This window comes from Chaetodon auriga, chromosome 6 (assembly GCF_051107435.1).
Source record: "Chaetodon auriga isolate fChaAug3 chromosome 6, fChaAug3.hap1, whole genome shotgun sequence".
NCBI classification, from domain to species: Eukaryota; Metazoa; Chordata; class Actinopteri; order Chaetodontiformes; family Chaetodontidae; genus Chaetodon; species Chaetodon auriga.
The window spans coordinates 24976846-24998902 of NC_135079.1; the positions used below are offsets into that span (position 1 = coordinate 24976846).

General features: G+C 42.4%; 1 protein-coding gene across 1 annotated transcript in view; it reads left to right on the forward strand.

Annotated features, from left to right (window-relative positions):
* The first annotated feature begins 1293 nt into the window (after positions 1 to 1293).
* tmtc2b (transmembrane O-mannosyltransferase targeting cadherins 2b) overlaps positions 1294 to 22057 on the forward strand; it is a 96983-nt gene continuing 76219 nt past the window's right edge. Inside the window, exon 1 of the mRNA XM_076733040.1 lies at positions 1294 to 1758. Coding sequence (XP_076589155.1) covers positions 1676 to 1758 — 83 coding nt within the window. The 5' untranslated portion in view covers positions 1294 to 1675. The remainder of the gene's footprint in view (positions 1759 to 22057) is intronic.

Below are 22057 nucleotides of genomic sequence, written 5' to 3' on the forward strand. Positions count from 1 at the left end.
AGTCTTTTCTGGAAAGTTTTTCAAAGTCGTGTCTAATCTGACAAGATCTAGTCAGGCGACAGACAGATACTCACAAAACTACATTTTCTGCTGAAAGCATGAAACACAGACAATTTTATAGTCTTCAATGAACAGAAGTCAAAGCACATGCACACATGCATATGTTCCTCTATAGCTGCTGTTTCCCGCAGCTGTGACCATTTATGTTTAGTTTATTGAAGCCAGATTAGTATTATGAGAAGAAAATCACTGAAATCGTTCACAACGCACCGGGTGATTTTAGATTGCTGGTGTTCTTTATATAGCCTCAGCCGTTCATTATTATGTATCCTAATTAGACAATGAGATTCAACTTTTTCTGTAATGTACTTGTATGTATGCTGTACTTGATAGATGAGGAGGGTGACTCCTGTGATTGAAGTAATATTCAATTCATCATGATGGTAACACCTTGGGAGTGAAATAACAGTGAAATGAAACAAAATATTCACGGTTTTGCGGAGTATCCATCGTGCCCACGTGAAAAACTCCGAGATGTCCTCGTCACGCTGAGGACCACCACCACCATATCCTGGACTACTGAGAGTGGTAGTAAGGGACCTTGACCAACTGGTCTCAGCATCATACAGCGTTATCCATCCCCGACTCCCTTGGTGGGGCACCATGGTGGGGCACCGTTGGTGCGCATGCGCATGCGATCTCCTGCACACATGCGTTTGGATGGCGAGCTGTGTCCACAAACCAGACACACGAAGGGTCGGAGCGGAAGTGGAGCAGAGTATTAAAGCATTAATACATATTAAAAATCAAGCGTCCATTACTGGGAATATGGATCGAAGCAATGGAGATGAATAAGATATTGGATGCACTTTTGCTAATTGCTATTTTAGTTGAGAATAGCTGCTCATATAACTACATGTAAAATTTGTACTTAATGTCAAATGATGCAGGAATGGGTGACTGCCTGTTTTAAAACGGGCAGAGGCATGTTGTATCCAGGCATGAATAGCGGAATTATGTTTAGTCATAAGTGATGGGAAACGTACATGTAGTCATCGTGTTCTGGTAACACGTTCCTTTGCTTATTTTTTCTGCCCTGATGAGGTTGCTACAGGATTTTTATCTTGCGAAATTAGATGAAAACTTTCCCGTCTCACCATTCTGCACATTCACTTTGCCACTTGTATCGCTCATAAAATGTAAAGTTTATCGGCGAGCATTATTTTGAAAGTCCAAGCGGAAATTGTAGACGTCACTCTGCCTGCCTTGACAGCGGTCTGGATCACGACGTTTATCCAGCAGCGGCCGCTGAGCATCAGAGCGCTGATCTGAGCCTGCTCTGTGTCGGGAAGCAGTGCGGTACGCTGTCACACATCCACTGAACACCGCTCGTCTTTTATTTCCTGCCCAGCTCCCTGCAGCCTCAAACAGCTCCCCAGCTCAGACCCAACATGGGTTAGAAAGAAATGGATTATCCACTTTGTGTACTTCAGCGAGGATGATGGGGGGAGATGGACTTGTTTTCGCAGAGACATTCTGACAAAGACGGGGACTGAGAGGGAATAGAGACCGGGATTCGCTGCTTCTCTCTGTCTCGCTTTGCATCTTTATTATTTTTGCGCTTTTGTTTTTGTTTTGTTTTGTTTATTTCCCCGCGTGCGTGCGAGACAGAGAAATGTTTGCAGAATTGCTGTGCGGCGCCGTGGCTCTGGTCCTGTATGTCAACACTCTGGACGCCGATTTCTGCTACGATGACAGGTACTTCAGTGAATGAATGGCACCCAGCCCCATGCTGCGAACGTCACAGTCTCCCTGATATCTCCCACCTGTACCTCATCACTTCTGTGCAACAGCAGAGGGGTGATAGGCTTTCATTCATTACGCTGCCATAACTCTCAATCAACAGTATGCCATTGCACCAGCAGTTCCTTTGAGCTGAGCTTTATACAAGCAGTGTGATAAGGGCAAATATCAGTTTATCAACAGAGTATGGTGAGCTGGAGAGTGATCACAATGCGCCGCTTGTTGTTTAGCCGTAGTGCAGTGTGTCAGTAACTTGGAAAACACTCTTACGTCCCTCTCTTCTGCAGACACTGTGTTTGTAGTGAAATTACATGAATCATCACCACATAATATTTTCACATATTCCTGTCATGTTCCTGCAGCAGTGATACTTTTCACTGGATGATCAGTGAAATCAGTAGTAAATAAGCAGTGTGCTTGGATGCCTCAGTGCAGAGTGTTCCAAGTCTGGACATGCTTGAAGTCTTTGAGTTGTGCCAAGGAAATAATTGATCTCTGGAGGAGAAATATGTCTTCTGACTCCACAGCGCAAGTCCCATTGTCAACCTGTTCAAAATGTGCTGCCTACTAAAAGTTTGAGCAAAGTGTTTTGTTAATAATTGACTTCAGAATACACAGTAGGTTTGCACGGTGCCTGGCTTCAACAAGACCATGCATTACTCATAGCTGGCCTTTTGATATTTGATGGCTGAATAGTTGTCAGTGCCTGAGGCTCATTAATGCACCATCCATGCCTTGATGTAGGTCAGAGGCATCGTTTGTTTTCCTGCCACGACTATTCTATCATTCAATGTTGATTCATAATGACTTAATATTTATAGGCATTAGGAGTGAATTCACCTGCTCTTCGTAGAATATTGTGCAGTTCTTCTCTATGTGCTTTGCAGCAGTAGTTTGTAGCAGCTTTTAAAACACACCCAGAGGACAGAAGAAACTCAACATTAACACCCTCCACATCAACTGGTGGTGTATTTCCTGTACAACTTCGCTTACTGCTCTGTATATAGAACACTTCCTGCGCAACACATTCCCAAAGGCCTTTTTGCTGAAAGTCTGATACTTTTCTTGCAGTGGAACGGCTACGCACTTTGCACAATGCACAATTGCACTTGGTGTTACGGTCAGGTGATTTTTGCAAATCCTGTGCAAGATAGATGGTGTTCTGCGTCCATAAACCTGTCAGGGAGTGGTCACACTGTGGAGAGGTGAGAGGCTACCGCTGCTGCTGCAGAGTCGGCTGCTGTGTGGCTGCTGGAGAGCCTCGAGCCTCCAAGTTTTCACACAGAAAGCCAAACCCTGATTATTCTGTGAAGAGATGTTAACATAATAATATCTATTACGATGTGAGTTATGGTCCAAATTATTACAGGCTTCTTACCAAAGAGATGAATGACAGAGTTCTCCAATGCCAGCCGGGGATTTTTCAAGGTTTTTGTCTGATGTATTCTGCCTCTGACATGTTTTTCATCGCAGGCTATCTGTCAAGCAGCGTTATCTGTTTTTAACACCATGTGTTTGGTTCAGGCTCGTAATTAGCTGCTGTCTCCTGTCCCCTTGGGCTCTGCTGGGAGAAGGAGGGAGATAGAGGAAGGGAGGGTGCGACAGAGGTATATTGTTTGCTAAGTAAAACAGCCTTGGACACACAAACTGATAGAACTTGCTAATGTTGTGCATGTGAAGAAAAAAAACGGATGCGACTCAGTGATGGTAAAGAAGCTGTCATCGTGGAACATACTGAATGATGATAAATCAGACTGCAAGCTTGCCATTACCCAACACCCCGCAGCTTGTATGCAGGATTTATATCAACTGTGGCTGACAGTAATTTATGGATCATTCAGATAATGTTTTTCAACAACTCGAAGGACATCAGTGCTACAGAATGTAAGGCCTCATGCTCAAAAATACAGATCGGAGTTGACATCTTACGTGGTGTGCATTTAAAAGTAAAAGGATACCCTGTGCCTATTCCATTGGACATTTATGATAAATAGTTGCAGAAGAATTAAATATGGATAGTTTGTCGCAGTGCAACATTGATTCCTCTCTGGTAAGACAGATTACGCCACCCCTTTTGCTCCTGGCTGTGAAACTAATGCAATGACTTAACTCAGTGTAAAAAGTTAGGATCCAGAATTGTGTGTCGGGATGTGTGTAAAATGTCTAAGAGCTGCCGTGAAAGACACCTGAGGATCTGCAATCGATTGGCCGTTAGTCTCGTATGGCAGTGGAATGCATAATGATCGCCTACTTTCTTTCTATTTCTTCTTCTCATGCTGAAGGGGAAGGTTTGATAAAATAAAAAAGGACACTGTGCCTTCTTAGTCACATGCATCTTGTCAAAGGCGAGTCCACATTAATTTGAGCGAAGATTATGCATTCCATATATGACAACCAAGGCCGTCAGCAGGTCACAGTTAAAGGAAGAAAAAAAGAGTGTACACGTGTTAAAAGAAATGTTATCCCCCAGGCTGTAAAAAACACCATCCCATGCAAGGCGGTTTTCTGACCCTGCAGTCAGTCACGGCCCCTCCCTCGATAAGAACGTCAGCCTGAAAGAGTGGCCCGCTCTACGGTGCCAAAATGCGCCGGGGGGCTTTTCCTCTCCCTCCCCAGGACACACTCATCATTAACACGTGCACCGCTTTGACACCTGCACTGGAAAATGGGAATCATACGTCATGTGGTTCATATCTCTGCTGCTATAATCTACAGTTCGGGCTGAGTGAAGGAATGGGAGAGCCCAGATAAATGTCAGAGGAGAAATACTGGAGCAATATTCCGACTTGCTGCAACTCTGCACACTAGATACATTTAGTGTAACAGCAAAGCCTGGTGAAACATTAGTGCATTGTTAACTTGATTTCAGGTTAATTTATGCCTTTAAGTTTTTGAATTAAAAAGCTTTTGAGTCACAGGTTAACCAGGTGAAAACACTGAGCTGTTTAATTTTCAGCCTGCCCACACACACTGCTTTTATAGATTATGTTCCCTGTTAGGAGCTTGACGGATGTGATGAACTGCACCCACCTCAACTCTCTGCCCTGGTGTGATGTCATCAGGTTTGACTGTGTGAGGATGTGTGAAGGTTGCAGGTCACTCTGAAGGACGCCGCCTCCCTCAGCAAGGGGGATGATTTATAACACTCAGACAGTTGGTAAAGGGGAGTCGATGCCCCACGTCATGCCCCGAAAGCTTTATTAGAGAAGTCGGGATTGGAGGCAGAACCGAACACTTTATGCTGATGCAGTCTGATGTGAGCTCCGAGTCGGTGACGGCAAAGAAGCCACGTAGCGCTTTGGGTGGTGACTCATGTTGCTTAATGGTCGTACCAACCGGATTATGGAAAAAAACAGAGAATCTTTATTTTTGGTGCTTGATGTATTTTTTAGATTGCTTTCATTTTGCCTAATTTTATTATATTTTTATCATGCATTGTAGGCAGAAAAGTAGACTCGATATTGGATAAAAATATGTTAGAAGTGTTCATAGAGCCTCTGTTAACTGCAGGTCTGTGTGGTCCCTGAGACCAGCCTGTGGTGACCTACCTGGCCTGATGCGGACTCTGTCTGTGCCAGTGGCTGCTTCTTTCTTGGCACTGTGTGTCAGTGCACTGATCTGGAACCCTACTCTCATAGCCTATACTGTAGGATGGACCGGTTGCGGTTATGTCGAGGGCGGCAACCCAGCAGTTTGAGTATCTCTGCTTTTTTCCCCAGTCAGGCTTTCTCTGTCTGTGCCCTGTAATTACCGTCCTGCCTGCAGAGAGGGACTCACGACATGGTTTGGTAGACGTAGTTCCTCCGCTGTCTCCCTTTCTCTTTCTCTGTCTGCCTTCCCTTCAACAGCCCCCCAAAGCCTTCTAGGCCTCCAGCTCCCATCACCCAGCGACTGCCTCCAGATGGTCCCGTTTGGTAAGCAGTTTAGGGTTTTTCTCTCTTCTGCAGTTTGAAGGGGAAGGTTTATAGTGAATTCAAATGGAGGATGTTGTGTTTGCTTGTAGTTGCCAGGATGGAGACATCAAAGCTCCCGATGACACAGACAGTGCGTAATAGAGTCGGTGAAGATGGCCTCATGGCAAAAGCACATACAGTCATATTATTTTTTAAAGTGGCTATGATAAATATTTCCACAAAAACAGTGGATGAAATGGTTATGAGTAACATGAAAGCTGATAGTGATGAATCACCCAACGATTCAGTTACCCTCATCTCTACAGAGCTTTAGCATCTTTCAGCTAATTGTTTTGGTTTTAGGGCCATATTAATTGTTTTGGTTCAGTCTCACCACTCACAGCAAGCAGTGGCAGCCCGAGAAAGCCAGTGAACATGGAGTCCTATCTAGCAGTTAAAGACACACATTTTCCCTTCAAGAGTAGGTGGAGAACAAAATGGAGCTGTAAATATTATAATAAAAATTTTAAAATCAGCTATTGCAGGCTTAAAGAAATGTTCAATAAAAATACAAGCAAATGGTGCAAATTACTGATGATCCATGTGATTGTGGCTATTTTCAGTGCGAAGTGTATCTGTTGTCTAGAGCAGGTAACTTTGATGTTCCTGCGTTTCCTCCCTCAAAGCACCAGGGAGTACAGTCTGTTGGCATGAGAGGAAGGAGACATGTGGGAGGCATCCTGCCCAATCTTGTTGGCCCCACACTTTCTCTGACAGATTTTCTCAGATGAGGGGAAGAGGGTGTTTGTGATTGCTGAGCAACATTTACAGATCATACACAATTACTGTGTGCCAACCACGAAACTGTTCATATTCCAGACACAGTAGCTGTTGTGAGGCAACAAACTTGGATGTAAAAGGTTCTCAGCAATTGTCATTTGAATGCCTTCCTCGATTTGCAGAAGTACCACAGAAGTAATAACTAATCTCCCATCATCTAGTCATTTCACAATGTAAATGGAAGAATCTCTTAGAATATTCCGTCACTGTGACCATCTTTGAGCTGCACCAGCTATCCGACAGATAGCCAGTCAGGGTAGAAATTGGTATTTTCACCCTTGCCACAATTGCAAGATAAGCTAGCCAGTCAGAAATTTATTTGTTTCTAAAAATACCATTAATGAGGGGTTCTGATATGTTTGTGAGTTGCTCGCTTACCCACAAAACCCGCCAGAATTACTTAAAGCATCTGGGTCTTGGATAAAGTGAGTTCATATTTAGGTCAATAGGAAACAGCTGACTAGATATGATGCTCCTTTTTCTCCGCGACTGTCGTCAGGCCCAGGATAAGACTTCATTATACTGTATCTTGGTTATTGAATTTCACCTACTAAAGTTCATTTAAAAATGTTGGCCTTTGTATTGCACTCCCTGTGGTGAGGGCAGAAAGGAAAAATCTGAAATACCTGCATAGTTGGAAGATGTACAATAGCAATTAAATTTGAGAAAGTGTTTTATTGGTGTACTTCCTAACATGTAAAATGTGTGGAAACACACACATTGCAGCAGTGTCCTGCAGGACGTTGCATTCCTTTTGCCTAACTGTGGACTTCCCTTCTCTACCTTTCCATTCTGGGAAATCCGATTTCAGTCAAAACAGCTAAATTAGCTCCTGGGACTGCTGTGTGGCCCAGAGTGGAAAGGCAGCTTCCACTGTGTGATCTGTGTGTTGGTGGGTGTGGCACCACCAGGCTCAGGAAAGCTTTCTTTTGAACTTTCTCTTCTCTACTTTGTGATCTGCAATCCTTTGCACTTCATATAATTCAGCCGGTCCAACATGTTGGCTGATAAGTAATTGCAGTACAGAAATGCCAATGAAATGCACTTGCATTAACAAGATGTTTTATGTGGTCACAATGTGGTCACAGTGCATCCCTGACCACCTCCGGTTTGGCCAATCAGATCATAATCCGTCACCAGTGTGTCTTTGGTGCTTTTACACCTGTACTCTCTTGTGGTCAAACACTTTTCGACTGCAGTGTGATTGCCGAGGTGTAAAGGGGTCTTAAATACCTGCGATAGCTTGATTTGGAGCTGATCACACCGTGGAGCTGAAGATACCATCCTTTGATTACTGGAGCAAACCGCTATCTGCTATTGGGTGAAACTGAGTATGTGTGGCAGGGTGAATGGAGCCGAATCACTGCAGTGATTGTCTGCTTCAGCTGATAGTCATTTGTGATACGCCACCACACTAGGTCACTGGTCTCACTGTGGAATTGAAAGCTGCTCATGAGCAGTAACCATGCCCATTGTTTCTTGAAAACCCACACTGTGCTCCAGCCCAGCCAGAGCAAGCTGCATTAATCAGGCTCTAATGCTTTTAAATCACCCAACTGGTATGCAGAGGGATGAGAAATGGGCCATATGTAGATGTCGGGTAGCTGCCTGGTGGTAGATTGAGACATTAGAGATTGTCTTGGCTGCACAAGGTGTTAACCTTAGTCCTCTGTGGGTATTCTCAGTGCTCCTTGCCTGGGTATTTAATTAAAAGCTAACAGATTATCTCTACTAATACATCATGTGGTTATAGTGGCACACACGCATACAGTACACTCCACACAGACAGAGCGACAGGCAGACAGACACAACGATATTAATCGCCTTAAATGGGAATAATGTGTAATACCATGCTGAATTATCCAATAAGTAAATCCTTCTCATGGTCAGTATTGCATGGCAGACATTCAACACAGCTACTCAATAATGTGAGAAAGGCATTAAAGCTGCCAAGGAATCCACTGATTCAAAACGATAAATCTAATGTGCTGTTTGACCAACAAAGGGATTAGTCGTGATGCATCTGGTGCGTCAGCTGTGTGCATTCCTGGAACAACGTTTTGAACATGTGTAGTGATCAGTAAATGCTGGTTATAGGTTATGCACCCGTCGTTAAACATGAGTCTCAAATGATTTGGGCTAAGTTGTTAATGGGTCTAGACAAGGGTTTGGATTTCGAGGGCTAATGCTGGCTGATGGCTCTTAAGCCGTGGCCATTCTCAGGCTCTTGGCCCTCTTCATATTAATGGGATTAACAGGACTGTGGATGAGAGGGGGCACGACATGTAAGTAGAGAACACCAAGCCATTAGAAACAAAAACTCCTCTGTCCCCCATGTCCAAAAGGGATGCTATAGTTTGCCCTCAGTAAGGAAGAGGAGAAGCCATCCCCTCTTCACTGGGCCTCTCCATCTCGGTGGCCTTATTCTCTGAGAAGGAGCATTGGTTCGTTTCGATAAGGTTATGACACAAGTTGGCTGGTTCGGGGGCAATGGCTTTGTACTCTAAGGAGAAGGGGCTGTGTGGTCCCTCTGTTCTCCCTGGGCCCAATGAAGGAGGCCATTTGTCCCCAAACAGAGGGGAATTAAGCCCGGGTTGTGTTGGCCTGTTGTTTATAAAGGACAAAGAAGCAAGACCTCAGTGTTCACTGTTTGAACAGAACAGAAAACCACTTCAGCTTTGCGGACCAAACATGTCAGAACCAATCAATACAGTCGTACGTGCTATGGTTAGCATTTCTAATAGGCGAGACAGAGGAAGGAGGGCAGAGAATTGACTTTTAAAAGAAGCTTCTTTGTGTTCTAAATATGCCAGTTGAACTCTTAAGTTTTCAGTGGCATGGCTGTTTAACTGAAAAGATGATACGTCAGTCAATGCACCTGAGGAATGTGGCTTGACAAGTTTTAGAGCTGGTTGCCAGGCTGGAAATCAGCCATCAGCTTTTGATTGCCAAAGCTGACAGACTGCTTGCCTTATTTTAGTGTCTGGTTTAATCCAATCCATTCCTTTTCCCAGGTTGTCAAATAAGATGAAGTGCATTTTTGTCATGCACTTCGGTGTCTCATACAGATATGCAACGTACCCTTTAGCGAGACGCCTGCCAGGAAGCTTGTCTAACCTGTTTAAAGTTCTGAAACGGTGGCAAGTTGGCTTTTGCACACAAGTTAAGAGTTGAAATAAGTCAGTGGTGGCTTTTGGTTTCAATCTTTATACTACGTCACATTGAGTGTCTAACATTACAGCAGATGGGTTTATATTAGAGTCAGCTGAAAGCCTGGTGCATCTCACGGACCTAAAGGTTACTTTATGCATCTGTGGGAAAAGTTGAGGGGTGTGTCAGTGTTTGACGCTCTGAGAATGAGAGGCTGTATTTTAAGTAATGACAAAGTGAAATCAAGAATAGTTTAACGTATTTGACATTACCCAAATCTACTTGCTGATCTCTGCTAACTGAATGTGAAATCTTCTCACTGTGGAAGGTTTGTTGTTTTTTGAAAAGGTTGTGAAGCTTTCAAGAATAACCTGATTTGCTGCCTTCATATTCTGAAGCATGCTGCACTGTACATGGTGTACTGTTGGAGCGATCTGTTACCTTCTCTCTCTCATTTTCATTTAACTGTTGATGGTACTGGGTTGTGGGTTAGTCTCTGTTTTTAATTGATTAAAGCAGTGCAACGGCAGCAGTGACATTCACCTCATGGAAGATTCTCCATTGAGGGATACAGAGGGCATTTGAGACTATTCTCCCGAGAAGATAGACAGAAACATCGTAATTTCAGCAAGTGCCAAAAATTGTATGGGGCCAGAACAGTGACTTTAAATTTTGGCATTGAAAATCGAATTTGGCATTGAAAAAGGAAACATTGTCATTGAAACAGTTCAACACAACAGCACAAACATTTTTGTACATTGATGTGTTTTTTCTTTTTTTCAGTGTCACTGCTTTTCAGTTTCAACTTCGTGTCACCATTTAAGTATTAGCTAAGTCCAGCGCTTGTTCCAGCAGACTGCTGCCTGACGAGCATAACATCACTTAAAAGGTAACTTTAACCGACCCCGGTTCTATGAGGAGGAAAAGTCAGCACAGTGAAACAGGCTTAACATACTTGCGGTGTGGGAGTTTCAGGTGAACTCGTGGAAGCCAGTGCTGTATGCTGCGTGTGTGGTCATGTCAGAGGCTTTGGGGCAGACCTCGGGTCCAGAGGAATGATGTTTTCTCATTAGTATGCAGTGACGGTGACAGAGAGTTGGATCTGAAAACCAGCGACACTGAAAAAAACTGACAGCGTAAAAAAACTGTCTTTGAAAAACAAAAAATATCAGAGTGAAATGAAGTAAGTGTTAATGTGTGTTTTTTTTTACTGTGGAACTTCGACTTTAACGCAGTTTAACAGTTATTTTTATTTAAGGGTTCCCAGCATCATTCTCTAAGCTTAAATACGCGTTTATTATTGTAACTATGATAATATAGCTTCCCTAACGTTCAACCCAAACCATCTTTCCCCAAACCTGTCACAATCACATGAAGTCTGGTTTATTTTTTAACATTTCTAACAGGTAAAAATGAAACAGACATTGACTGTCTAGCTTACTATGTGTTGTTCTAAGAGGCAGTTACAAACACAGTTGTGGTGGCAAACAAACCAAATGAAATGGCTGACCATGGTCAAAATGTTGTTGGCTGGGGCAACCTGGCAAAGGCTATTGCTGATCACAGGGGACAAAATCTGACTGGGCTGTGCAGCAGGCCATAACTGATGACAAGTGCAAAATGTTCTTTTATTTGACATTATCATCTGCCTTTTTCCCTTTCTTGTCAGGTTCAGGTTCATTTCTTAAGTGTTGGAATTTCTCTGACTTGTGTTATTATTGTGGTTTAAGTGGTTTTCAAATATGATTACATTATCTGGTGTTTCGCAAGTGTAGTAAGTGAGTCTAGTTCAGCACAGAAGAGCCTGTGGTCTAGCCACTGTGGGTAACCTGCCGCCCCCCTCGGGCTTTTAACAGTGGACACAACTAAGCATGTGACCTCTGTGGCCTTTTTTCTGATCCTGTGTGTTCTCTCAAGTCGTTGAGTGGAGAGGGAACATTAAACTTCAGATGAGGAAACAGAGGTAGCGATGGACTGGTCAGGTAGTCTAATACACTTTTCTTTATTTGTGTAGTGGTGAACAAGCTGACAGAACAAACTGAGGACTGAATTGTTGTGGATCTGAGCAGTCCCTGCTGTAGGAGTTGCATCCTCCCTCTGTCTTCCCTCACTTCCTACCTCTGACCAGACCACAGCAATGGAGGAAGCACATCTTTTCACAAGCTGCCTCTAATTGATACCGTTGAGCCCTGGGAACTCAGTGCGTGGTTTTAGTACTCTGCGAAAAGCGTGCAAAGCACAACAGCCTGCAGCATGCCACCCTCTGGGACACCACAGGTTATTTACAACCAGACGACCAGTCTGGCCCAGGTTCTCGTATAGTTTCATTTAAGTAAGTCAAAAAAAAAAAGAAATACCCACCGCACTTGGATGTGACCCATGCCAAGCCTTTCATCAAATCACTACACTCAGAGAGGGCAAGAGTTGAATCCAATCCAGAGCTGTAATCTCAGCCTTAGGGGGCTTTTCACTAAATGGCTGTGTGGGTTATGAAAGAATGAAACCAGATATGTGTGTAGGTTAAGTTCCTACCGTTGGTACGGGCTTTCTGCTACTGTTTCTCTCCATACTTTTGCTTCTCCTCACCAGTGACACCTGTATAATGTTCAGCATTGTTTAAATCCATGTTTTATTTTCAATCAGTCATGTTAAGTAAGGTTGTGGGCCATATATTTTTTGCGCTTGCATATATGTATGTGTCATTACCAAATCCAATCAAATGTGGTGTAAATTGACAAGTTCTAATGTAGCTTGTCATGACTCGGTGAGGCAGACGAGTCTGACATCTCTGCAGATGGAGAACAGCTTGCGTTGTATTGTATTTCACAGACAGAGCCAATTCTCTCGTTCGCTCTCTTTCTGTCTTGCTCGCTCTCCCTCCCTCTCTGTCATCGTGAATAAAATCACGCTGGTGACAGATTGATGGAATCATGATGGTTTACGGGGTTGATTTCAGTGGTTTATTTTGGCTGAGCACTGACCCTCAGTATCTGTGGCCACGGTGTTTCTCCTCCACTTTGACCTTTCACATGCGTGACGTTCCCCTCTGACTGTTTTGCCAAGTGAGATCTTCCTCTTCGGCAGGAGGTGGATGCACACAATTGGCCCGAATTTATTTTTGATCCGAGGAGGAAGTTTGGGTTGGGAGAAAGTGTGCACAACTGTTTTTCCTTTACCAGCCCCTGAGGTTTGAGGATCTGGAGAGAAGCACTGTCAGCTGCTCTGACAGAATAATGAGACTTCTTAAATGCGCTCTTAAGAAAAAAAATGTTTCATCTGAGAGAAATTGAGGGTATGCAGAAGCGAAAAGAGCAGAGCTGGCAGGAAAGACAGTATGACTGATGGAGCATTATGGAATCAGATGGAAGGTCTGATCCCTGATTGTTTAAGTGTGACTGCGAGGACCTCGAGGCTATCTGTTTCACTGAGCATGTGCCGTCCAGACTGTGAACTCCAGCTGCTTAGGGTCTTACAGCATTTACCTGATGAGATGTTAAGAGGGCTCAAAACCACACCGGATGCCCCACGTGGCTCTTCCAAACTTGTCCAGCCTGTACTGTAGACTCGTTTGTCGCCACCACATGGTAGAAACATCAGCGGCTCTTTTAATTAGGCAGCGGTTCAGGGGAAATCCATCCACGGCCCTACTGGCTTGCAAGCTTTGTTTTCTTTTGCATGAGTGACTGCTGGGGTCCCTGATGAAGACCCTAACCCTCAGACACACAAGGCCCACAACTGTTCAAACAAACTGTCACTCAGAAACCGTAAAACATCTCTTTGGATCCAAAAAAATGCTGACCTCAGCAAGTCTTTTAGCCCCATGGTGAGGCTTAATGTTTTATTTTGTAGAAACAAGCACCATTGTCTTGGGAAAAGACAAATTATTCTGAGGAGACTCAAAAACTTCTTGTGGCAGGTCGATTTCTGTGAAACTTCCGTGAAATTATCTCTCCTAGTTGGTACATTTGTATCACTTGTGACATGTATGGTGCTCTCCCACCCTCCGCCTCTCATTTAGTACTTATATTTGCCCATCACTCCACTTGATTGACGGAGCTGATGACTGTCCCACATGACAGCTGGAGTCAAGCAGGCTGGCCTTGGGTACCTGCCGTGTGGGCTCGTTCCCTCCCTGGAGACACGGCGCCGTTGTTCGAAGACAATAGACCTTGATTTGCTTCTGTGATTCTGTCACCTGCTAAAGCACACGTCCTGCAGCTTACATTCTCGTTTTCCTCAGGAGCTTGCATCAACCACCAGCAGCTCATTCAGAGCTTATTGATTTTTAGCGAGGGAATAATCCACCATAGTTTCCCGGTGAGCACACAGATGGCTGACCCTTATTAGGATTTCATTTATTTCCTGCAACCGTTGCAGAGCCCATTCATTCATTCAATGAAGTGTAAATCCATAATGGAAAATGAATGACTTGTATGTCTATTTCCTGCAGTGTCACAGCGATATGCATTTGTATGTAGAACATATTCTCTGTGGGAGTGGTTAAGGTCCTGAAATGGATTTACTACCAAGATGTACTAGTGTGAGGAAATAAAACCACAAAAGTTTTAGTGTTTTGTATCTGATCTGTTGCATGTGGCCAACAAATACAGTTCAGATTTATGTCGGAGGTGGTGATGTATCTCTACTGTTGAAGACATTTGGCTGTAAAACATGTGGATGCAGGATGGATACGGGTTGTCACAATGAACAGATGAGTTGGCAGGATGCACTCTGGCATGTTTGCCTGTGCAATGAGCTTTTAATTTGCAGTAACAACTGGACATCAGCAAATGAGGGGCCTTTGGAAATTAGGAAATTGAACTTCGGAAAAACAAAAGAACTGTTTCCTCTCTGGTCTGCAGACATGTCAGAGATTCATAGACTGTCCTGTTGTGCAAAAGTTTGTAGAAATTAAAGTTTCGAAAGTTGGACTGTTTTGGGGACTCAGTGTTTCATGCAAAGCACAGAAAAGTAAAAAAACACAAAGGAAATGTGCAATAGAAATGTGGGTAGATGCATCTGGGAAAAGCTCTTTGACAGGAGGCATTGCTCAGTGAAATAGTTCTTTTTTTCTGTTGTGTTGTGCACCCCTCTACTCATTTAAAGACTTTTTACAGTTGCCTCCATCATGGCTAGTTTATTAATCTGGTTTGTATTTATTTATTTAACACACAAAATTATCCCTCATTCTCAGTTTGGCTGTGGTTCTGCGTTTGTTTTTTTTCCAGTGTAATTGGCTGTTGTTTTCATGGGTAGTTTGTGTTTCACACTAAATTGCAAACTTGGCTTTCACTCTGTACAATCACAGTTTCCCATCTGAGAGCCGTGATTAAGCCACGCTTGTTCCCCACAACCTGCTGAACACGAGGCAAGCCTCCTGTTGTAGTTATGCAAAAATCAATGTTTTAAATGGAAATAAGAATATTTGAAGTAGAAATTTGAAATAATGTGCTGTAAAGCACTTCTTCGACACATACTCAGGTTTTTGTCTTGACAGTCATACTGCATGTTTCCAAGGCCTAATAGTTTTCCAATGCGCTGTCTGAGTGAGTGTATTGCTGGACAGGACTCATTTGGAGCTTTTCCATAATCACATAATCATCTTTATAAATGATCTCATGGCATTTATTAATAAGACCTCTGGTTTTCTCCAAGAAACCAGCTCTGCTGTCTCACATCATGTCTATGGTCTGATTGATGGAGAAAATAGCGACATGAAATATTGCTTATTTAGTCTTGGAAGCCGTTGGTGGTCATTAATTTAAGAGTATTGCATTTCCAGTTTGTGATCTAACCAGTTCATCTCCATACAAATATCTTCAATCATTGTGAGCAGGGGGATCCTTGACCTGAGTGGAACACTGGGAAATAGAAACCCGAGCGGAGCTGAGGAAGAGCCACGGGTCCGCTGCCTGCTCTGTGTTCCCTGGTTTTATATGTGCGTCACAGTTCCTGTGTTGTCCGCAATAATCAAAGAACAGATCCTTATATGTTCTCCAGGTTCCTTCATCTGAGCCCTATGGATAATAATAATAATAATAATGATGGCAAAGTTACCTCTTCTTACATTTTCTTTTTAAAACTATAGAACAGATGGATGATACTGGAGGCTTTTCTCATATAAATAGTCACAGCCTCAGAATAGAGTTGGGATATATTACAATCCTGATTCCAAGAGTTTTGATGCCGTGTAAAACATCAGTTAAAACAGAATGCAGTCATTTGCAAATGTTTACTGGCAACATTTTTACAAAGTGGTCCTGAGCTCATGTAGTAATGTAATTGTAAGTAATATTATATAATCATGTGTTCACAAAGTACTAAACCTCCATCCTGGCTTGTGAATGACTGAGCCTTACCAGGATGCCCCTTTCATACCCAATCATGATACTATCACCTCTTTACGCACTCTTTTATTGCTCCTGTCCCAACTTGTTTGAAACATGTTTCTGGCATCAAATTCAGGATAAGAATATATTTACAAAAATCAATGAAGTTGGTGAGGTCCAGCATTAAATATATTGTCTTTGTGCTGTTTTCAATTGAAGATATGAAACGTATTCACAAATGATCACATTCTGTTTCATTTACCTTCCACACAGCGTCCCAGCTTTTTTTGGAATCAAGGTTGTACTTAATAAAACAGAGGATTCTCCCAAATGCTTTAACTATTTGCAGATTTGTCTGACTTAGGAGGCTTTCTGTGCAACCGCCAGTGGACTCCCAACAGTGAGTGAGCTGCTGCAGCAGTAGACGCCCACAGTCTAAACCAGATTAGGAGTTTAAACCTTTTAGTTCCCGGTCAAGAGGCTGTTAAACCTTGCTTAATTTAGATGCTTACCTTTCTCGCTGAGGATTTTTGCATGCAAGAATGTGCAACGGTTTTAGAATTTCTAAGAAATTGGACAATAAAATAATTGCTAGGTAATTCTTAAAGCTGCAGAAAAGATAAAAGGATCAAATGCACCTTACTTGAAATAAGACGCATTTGATCTTGATCTCAGAATTCATGAAACCAAAAAAAAAATAAAAAATGATTGAGATCAAAGTGTATCAAAGCTGGTCAAACATCTTGATCTTATTTGAAAAATTGATCAAAGAATCAACATTTTGTACTGACCCCAGTTGGAAATACAAAGAAAAAACCCAGTTCTCCTCCATGATGGCATGCACAGTGTTTTCACCTCCACACAGTTACACTTTCTGACAGCTGTAAACCTTTGAGCAGACGTCACTTGCATATTCAGAAACCTGGGTACAGTTGAGCTGATGTCTACCTAGATCTTCATCTATAAACATTTTCATATGTGTGCACATAACGTAGTGTGGCTGTTGCTTTGTTAGTAACAAAATAAGGGGCAGCTGCTCTCTAAATAAATGCATCATGGTACATTGTGTATCATAATGAATCCAGAGTTGTCAGTCTCAGCAAACAAAGTAAACATTATCTGTCACAACACTGGGTGCAGTATGAGAAGAGCCTAATGTAAAATGTGGCGAGCCTTCGCCTTGTCTATTGAGTAAAGCCGCTATGATGCAAGTTTAGCTGTGTGTGGTGCAACCTTTGGCTGATCAATGAGTCGATCCTCCTGCCAACTTTGTGCTCAAGCCAACATTGGTTTTACTGGAAAACTCGCCTTAGTTTATCTCGATGAGAAGTCATAAATATTTGATATGTTGAGCTGCTCTCCTCATTTTCCACTTTTATTTTTTTCCGGAATACCAATTGGACTGTTTTCTAATGCCCTCATTAGGAAATACTTATGAGGTCAAACACACTTTATTAGCAGGAGCCCACGGTCTGTTGAATGAGAGCAGAAAGAATATGAAATCATGCTTAATGCCTGATGGTGTTTATGGCAAATGATGCAGGTTAATGAGGCAGCCCAACAATACAAAAACAATATGTACTGTCTTAATACTTCAGCAGAAATGACTAAATCTAACCGAAATCATTAATAACTGGACCTACAGGACTACTATGGACAAATATCCTGGCTTATCTCCAGCATCATTCAACCAAATGCCAAAAGTAAACAGTTTTTCCTCATACAGTAAATGTCTCCAAGGCTCGATAGCACACACTTGCTTGCCTTATTTTCAGCCGCTTTGATTTGGGTTATTAGCTCAGTTGGTGATGTGTTTATGGTTGTTGGGACTGAGTTCATGTAAGCGGGATTTAAGGCTGTTTATTTGGGACCAGCTTCTGCAGGATACAGTAGGCCCAGTCAGATAATTGTGAGATTTACTGTGTGAGTTGGATAAAGCATCAGCTCAGTGTTCAGCAGTATTTACCATCAGCTAAATCATCAGTTTTCTTACAGATAACCATGAACTGATTTTTGCTTGGCTCAGAATCAACAGAACATACCTTTTAATTTTTTACCCTGAATGCTCTCTGATTGTGAGGAACTGTATGACTGACATTGACTAGCGCAGAGTAATTATCCTGCTGCCTTTTCCCTTTAAATAGGCTGAAACAGAATTGTGTGCAATATCATGCATTCTTTTCTGAAAACGTTCTGACCCTACCTCTGACTTTCCGCAGCACCCAGCCCTAATCGCGTTCTTTATTACTGAAAACATAAGTCAAAAAAAGCAACAGCTCCCAAATCTATCTGTTTATTTAAAAAAAGACTCAGTTATTTCCTTAAACAGCTAGGTACTGTAGTTTTTAATAAACATTACATAAACCGGAGCAAATAGAGCACTCGTTGAGGACTACTTTCAGTGGAGGATTAACACACATTCTTGCTGCTCTTGTGAGTATAAACAGCAGCAGGATGTTGTGTGGTAAGGCTACAGCTATTGATTATTTAAGTAAAAGAGTATTGTGCTGATTATCCCATCGATTAATCTCATGATTGGATGAGAAACGTTTGCTTTGTTAAAGAGCAAAAGTAAATATCCAAAAAGAAAACTCTCTTGAAATGAACAACTAATTGTTTCCTTTTTAGGAGTTGCTTAAATTGCATACAATAATATTGGCTGTCAAAACTAAGCCTATTTAGTATTTGAGTGCCTTTTTACATTCTGGGTTTTAAAGAAAATGTTTTCTGAAATTATTTGAATTTCAGTTTTACTTCAAAAGTTTGACCCTAACTACAGCTCGGGCATAACGTGAGCCTTTACAGTCTTCTTGGAAGTCTTTCATACAGTTTCATCACATGTTTACGTTATCGTGGACTGGTCCGCTCTGTGGACTGGATGCTTCTTGCTGAGATGCTGAAGTCTTGATGATGTGACATTGTGGTTGACTAATTCTCCCAGACTTTGGACACTTTCTGTCATTTTGTCTGGCCTATCTCTTTTCTTCGCCCCTCACTGTTTTCCCTCTCTTCCTTCATTTTGCAATCAATGCCAACAAATCACGTCTTTCTCGTCAAAGGTCCACAGAGAAAGCACTTTGTTTGACAGTAATAATAATCTGTGCAAAACACAGTGCGCTGTATATAGTTATATGGATCAAGAAAATCATTTTAGTAATCATGTTACTCAAGTTTCTCGAGGAATCACTTCAACCCAAGCATGTGGGATTGAAAATAACCTAAATTACAGTACCTGTGTCAGCCAGTGCAGCAGCTTGACTCACTGATGTGTTTCTAATATTTTTGGACAACAACGGCATTCTGTGCCACAGAGAAAAAAAAAAGAAGCTATATCTGGCTCTGGCCACGCAGACAAAACATGTTCGTGGGATCAGTTCAGTATTGGTTGAGGTCTGTTCATAGGATTTGTTGACAGTAAGAACAATCATCCTTCAAAATCCGTGTTCTTCTAAGGGACAGCATTTTTTTTGGTGTCAGTACTGTGAAAAGTATTTTGCTTTAGTTGTCATTTAGCACTGGTGGGGCTTGCTTTGAGTCAAACAGAGCAGAACTGGCTAACTGAAAAAGTGTTTTGCCTCAAATCCAGGGGCCATTGATGGCCTCCAATAGAGCTAACCAGCAAGGGCTGGTAATTGATTTGTTAAAGCCCCCCTACAGGCACGGTGAAATGAGATGACAAGTGCAGTCCTGAAGCGTTGTTGAGTGGAGGGTTGAGAGAAAAAAAGATGGCCCGTGACCCGCAGGAAGATCAATACGACATGATGAGTGTGTGGAAATGGTGCTGCAGCTTTTGGTTCTCATTCAGGCTTTAGCTATAAACCAACCATTTTGCCACACCACACTTGTGATGTTATTAGAAAAAACATATCTCAGTGACACAGGCCATTTGTTTTTACTGGCCATATGTTTGACCATGTGGTTTTCCATACTACAGGCAGAGAATCATTCTTTTTAACAGCCCATCATTGTAAGTGATATCAAGGACATAAAATGCAATGTGGATCCCAAACAAAGCCTTTTCATATCCCTCAGTATGGAGTCCCACTACAAAGAAATGGAGACATCTCACACTTGATGTGTGTAGTTCAAATCCCACATTACAAAGATTAATAACCTCAATTCTGCTCTGATGGAAATGGATGAGCTCACATCTTTGGGATATAAGCTTGATTGCAGTGCACTATACCTAATGTGTGGAGGAAATGGTGTCCATTAATTCCACCAAATACTGGCATTTGCTCGGGGCAAGGCCTAAATAATTTGTTGGTATAGCATGAATAATACAAGCGAAGGACACTAATGCAGAGACACTGTGAGCATGTTATTTTTTCCTGGGTTGTGTCTCCGCCTTTGAAACCAACTGGAGTTCTTCATTTATTTGTTAGCGTGTACAGTATAGAATCCTACCATGAAGTGCAGAATTTGGCAGCAGGGCCTTGCAGCTCAGCTGTTCTGAGCAAAAGAAAAAGGTGAAAGGTCAATTGCAAGTACACTTTTCAAGTCATAAAAATCCATATACAAGTATTTTTCTTTGGGTAAAGAGAGAATTCCTCGCCCTCAGGAAAGGCAGCTGGAGGGTTGGAGGGAATAATAGCTCACTTTGCACCTCATAAAAACCTGTGAGCACACCTCGAGTGCTGCTGCTGAAGGCCTCTCACTGAAGGTCCCTCACTTGCAGCCCTCAAAGCAGTCCCTGAGGATAATAGAAGTGATGAGGAGGGCGGTACAGAGGATGATGTGTGCCTCCACATCACTGATGTGTGTGTGTTTAGCTCTCCTCTCTGCGTCCTTCACCATAAACCGCAGTTTCAGCGTGATGCAAGAGCAACAGAACATCATGAATTCTTTCTTCCCCTCATGTTTTGAGTGATAGCTGAGCAGCCTTTTCCTGCTGGCTCGTCTGGACGGCCACAGCTGCCAGCTGACACTCCAAAGTGCTAAAGTGTTTATTTCTTTGCCACAAATTCAAGAGTCTGGCCTGAGCCCCTGGCTACTGAGCTCCACTAAATGTGCTCACTATGTGGCGTTTTAACCCAGTTTACGTGACTGGAATTTTTAATATCTGCTAAGCAAATAATCCTGGAGAATGGGGTCTCCGTTGCCTCTGCTGCACGTGATTTCATTGTGCTCACCAACAGTCATTGAATGCAGTGATGCTGAACTTTACTAGATGAGCTATGAGTGAATGAGCTGAGAGGTGAGGTTTTACATTTTGTCCTTATTCCCAACAGATATGTACCTGCTGTGTTGGCTGGAGCTGTGAGCCATTTAATACACTGCTGGAAATTGTTGTCAGAGCACAATAGCTATATCAATTATTTGAGTTCTGGTGAACAAAACTAAGAAATTAGTTCTGTCCTATTTTGCTCTTTGTACTGAGACCAGAGCTAGCTCAGGATTGGGAGCTCGGTCTCATTGTTGTGAAGTCACTTGCCTTTATTGCTGAAATGATTAGTCAATCAATGGGTTGATTGATTGACAGAAAACATTGAAAGCAATTTTGATAATTACACCTTCAGTCATTTATCAAGCAACTGCAGCCATGCTAGCCACGCTTTGAGGCTGTAATTGCAGCATTGCTTTGAGCTGCAATGCTAACATCAGCATAACAGGCTCACAGTGATAGTGCTAACATGCTGATGTTTAACAGGTAATATTTACCATGTTCACCTTCTGCTAGTCTAGCCTGTTAGCATACTAACATCATGCTGACTAGCACGAAGTACTGCTGTATCTAGTCATAATCCAAAGCAGTGGGCAAATGTAACTTTTGACTTACTGTTCTACAGGAGATGAACAGTCGGCTTAATTAACCTATTATTATGTCATATTTGCACTTTCTTACAAAATGAATGTTATTTTTCTCAGCCTATATCAGTGTGAACAGACTCCAAATCCATCAAGATAGCTAGATACTGAACCAGAAAATACTCTCAGACCTCCACCAAGGAGGCAGCCAATGCTCAATGCCAAACCCACAGTTCAGCTATCAATGGCTGAGTCTTTATCTCAACAACAACAACAACAACAACAACAACAACA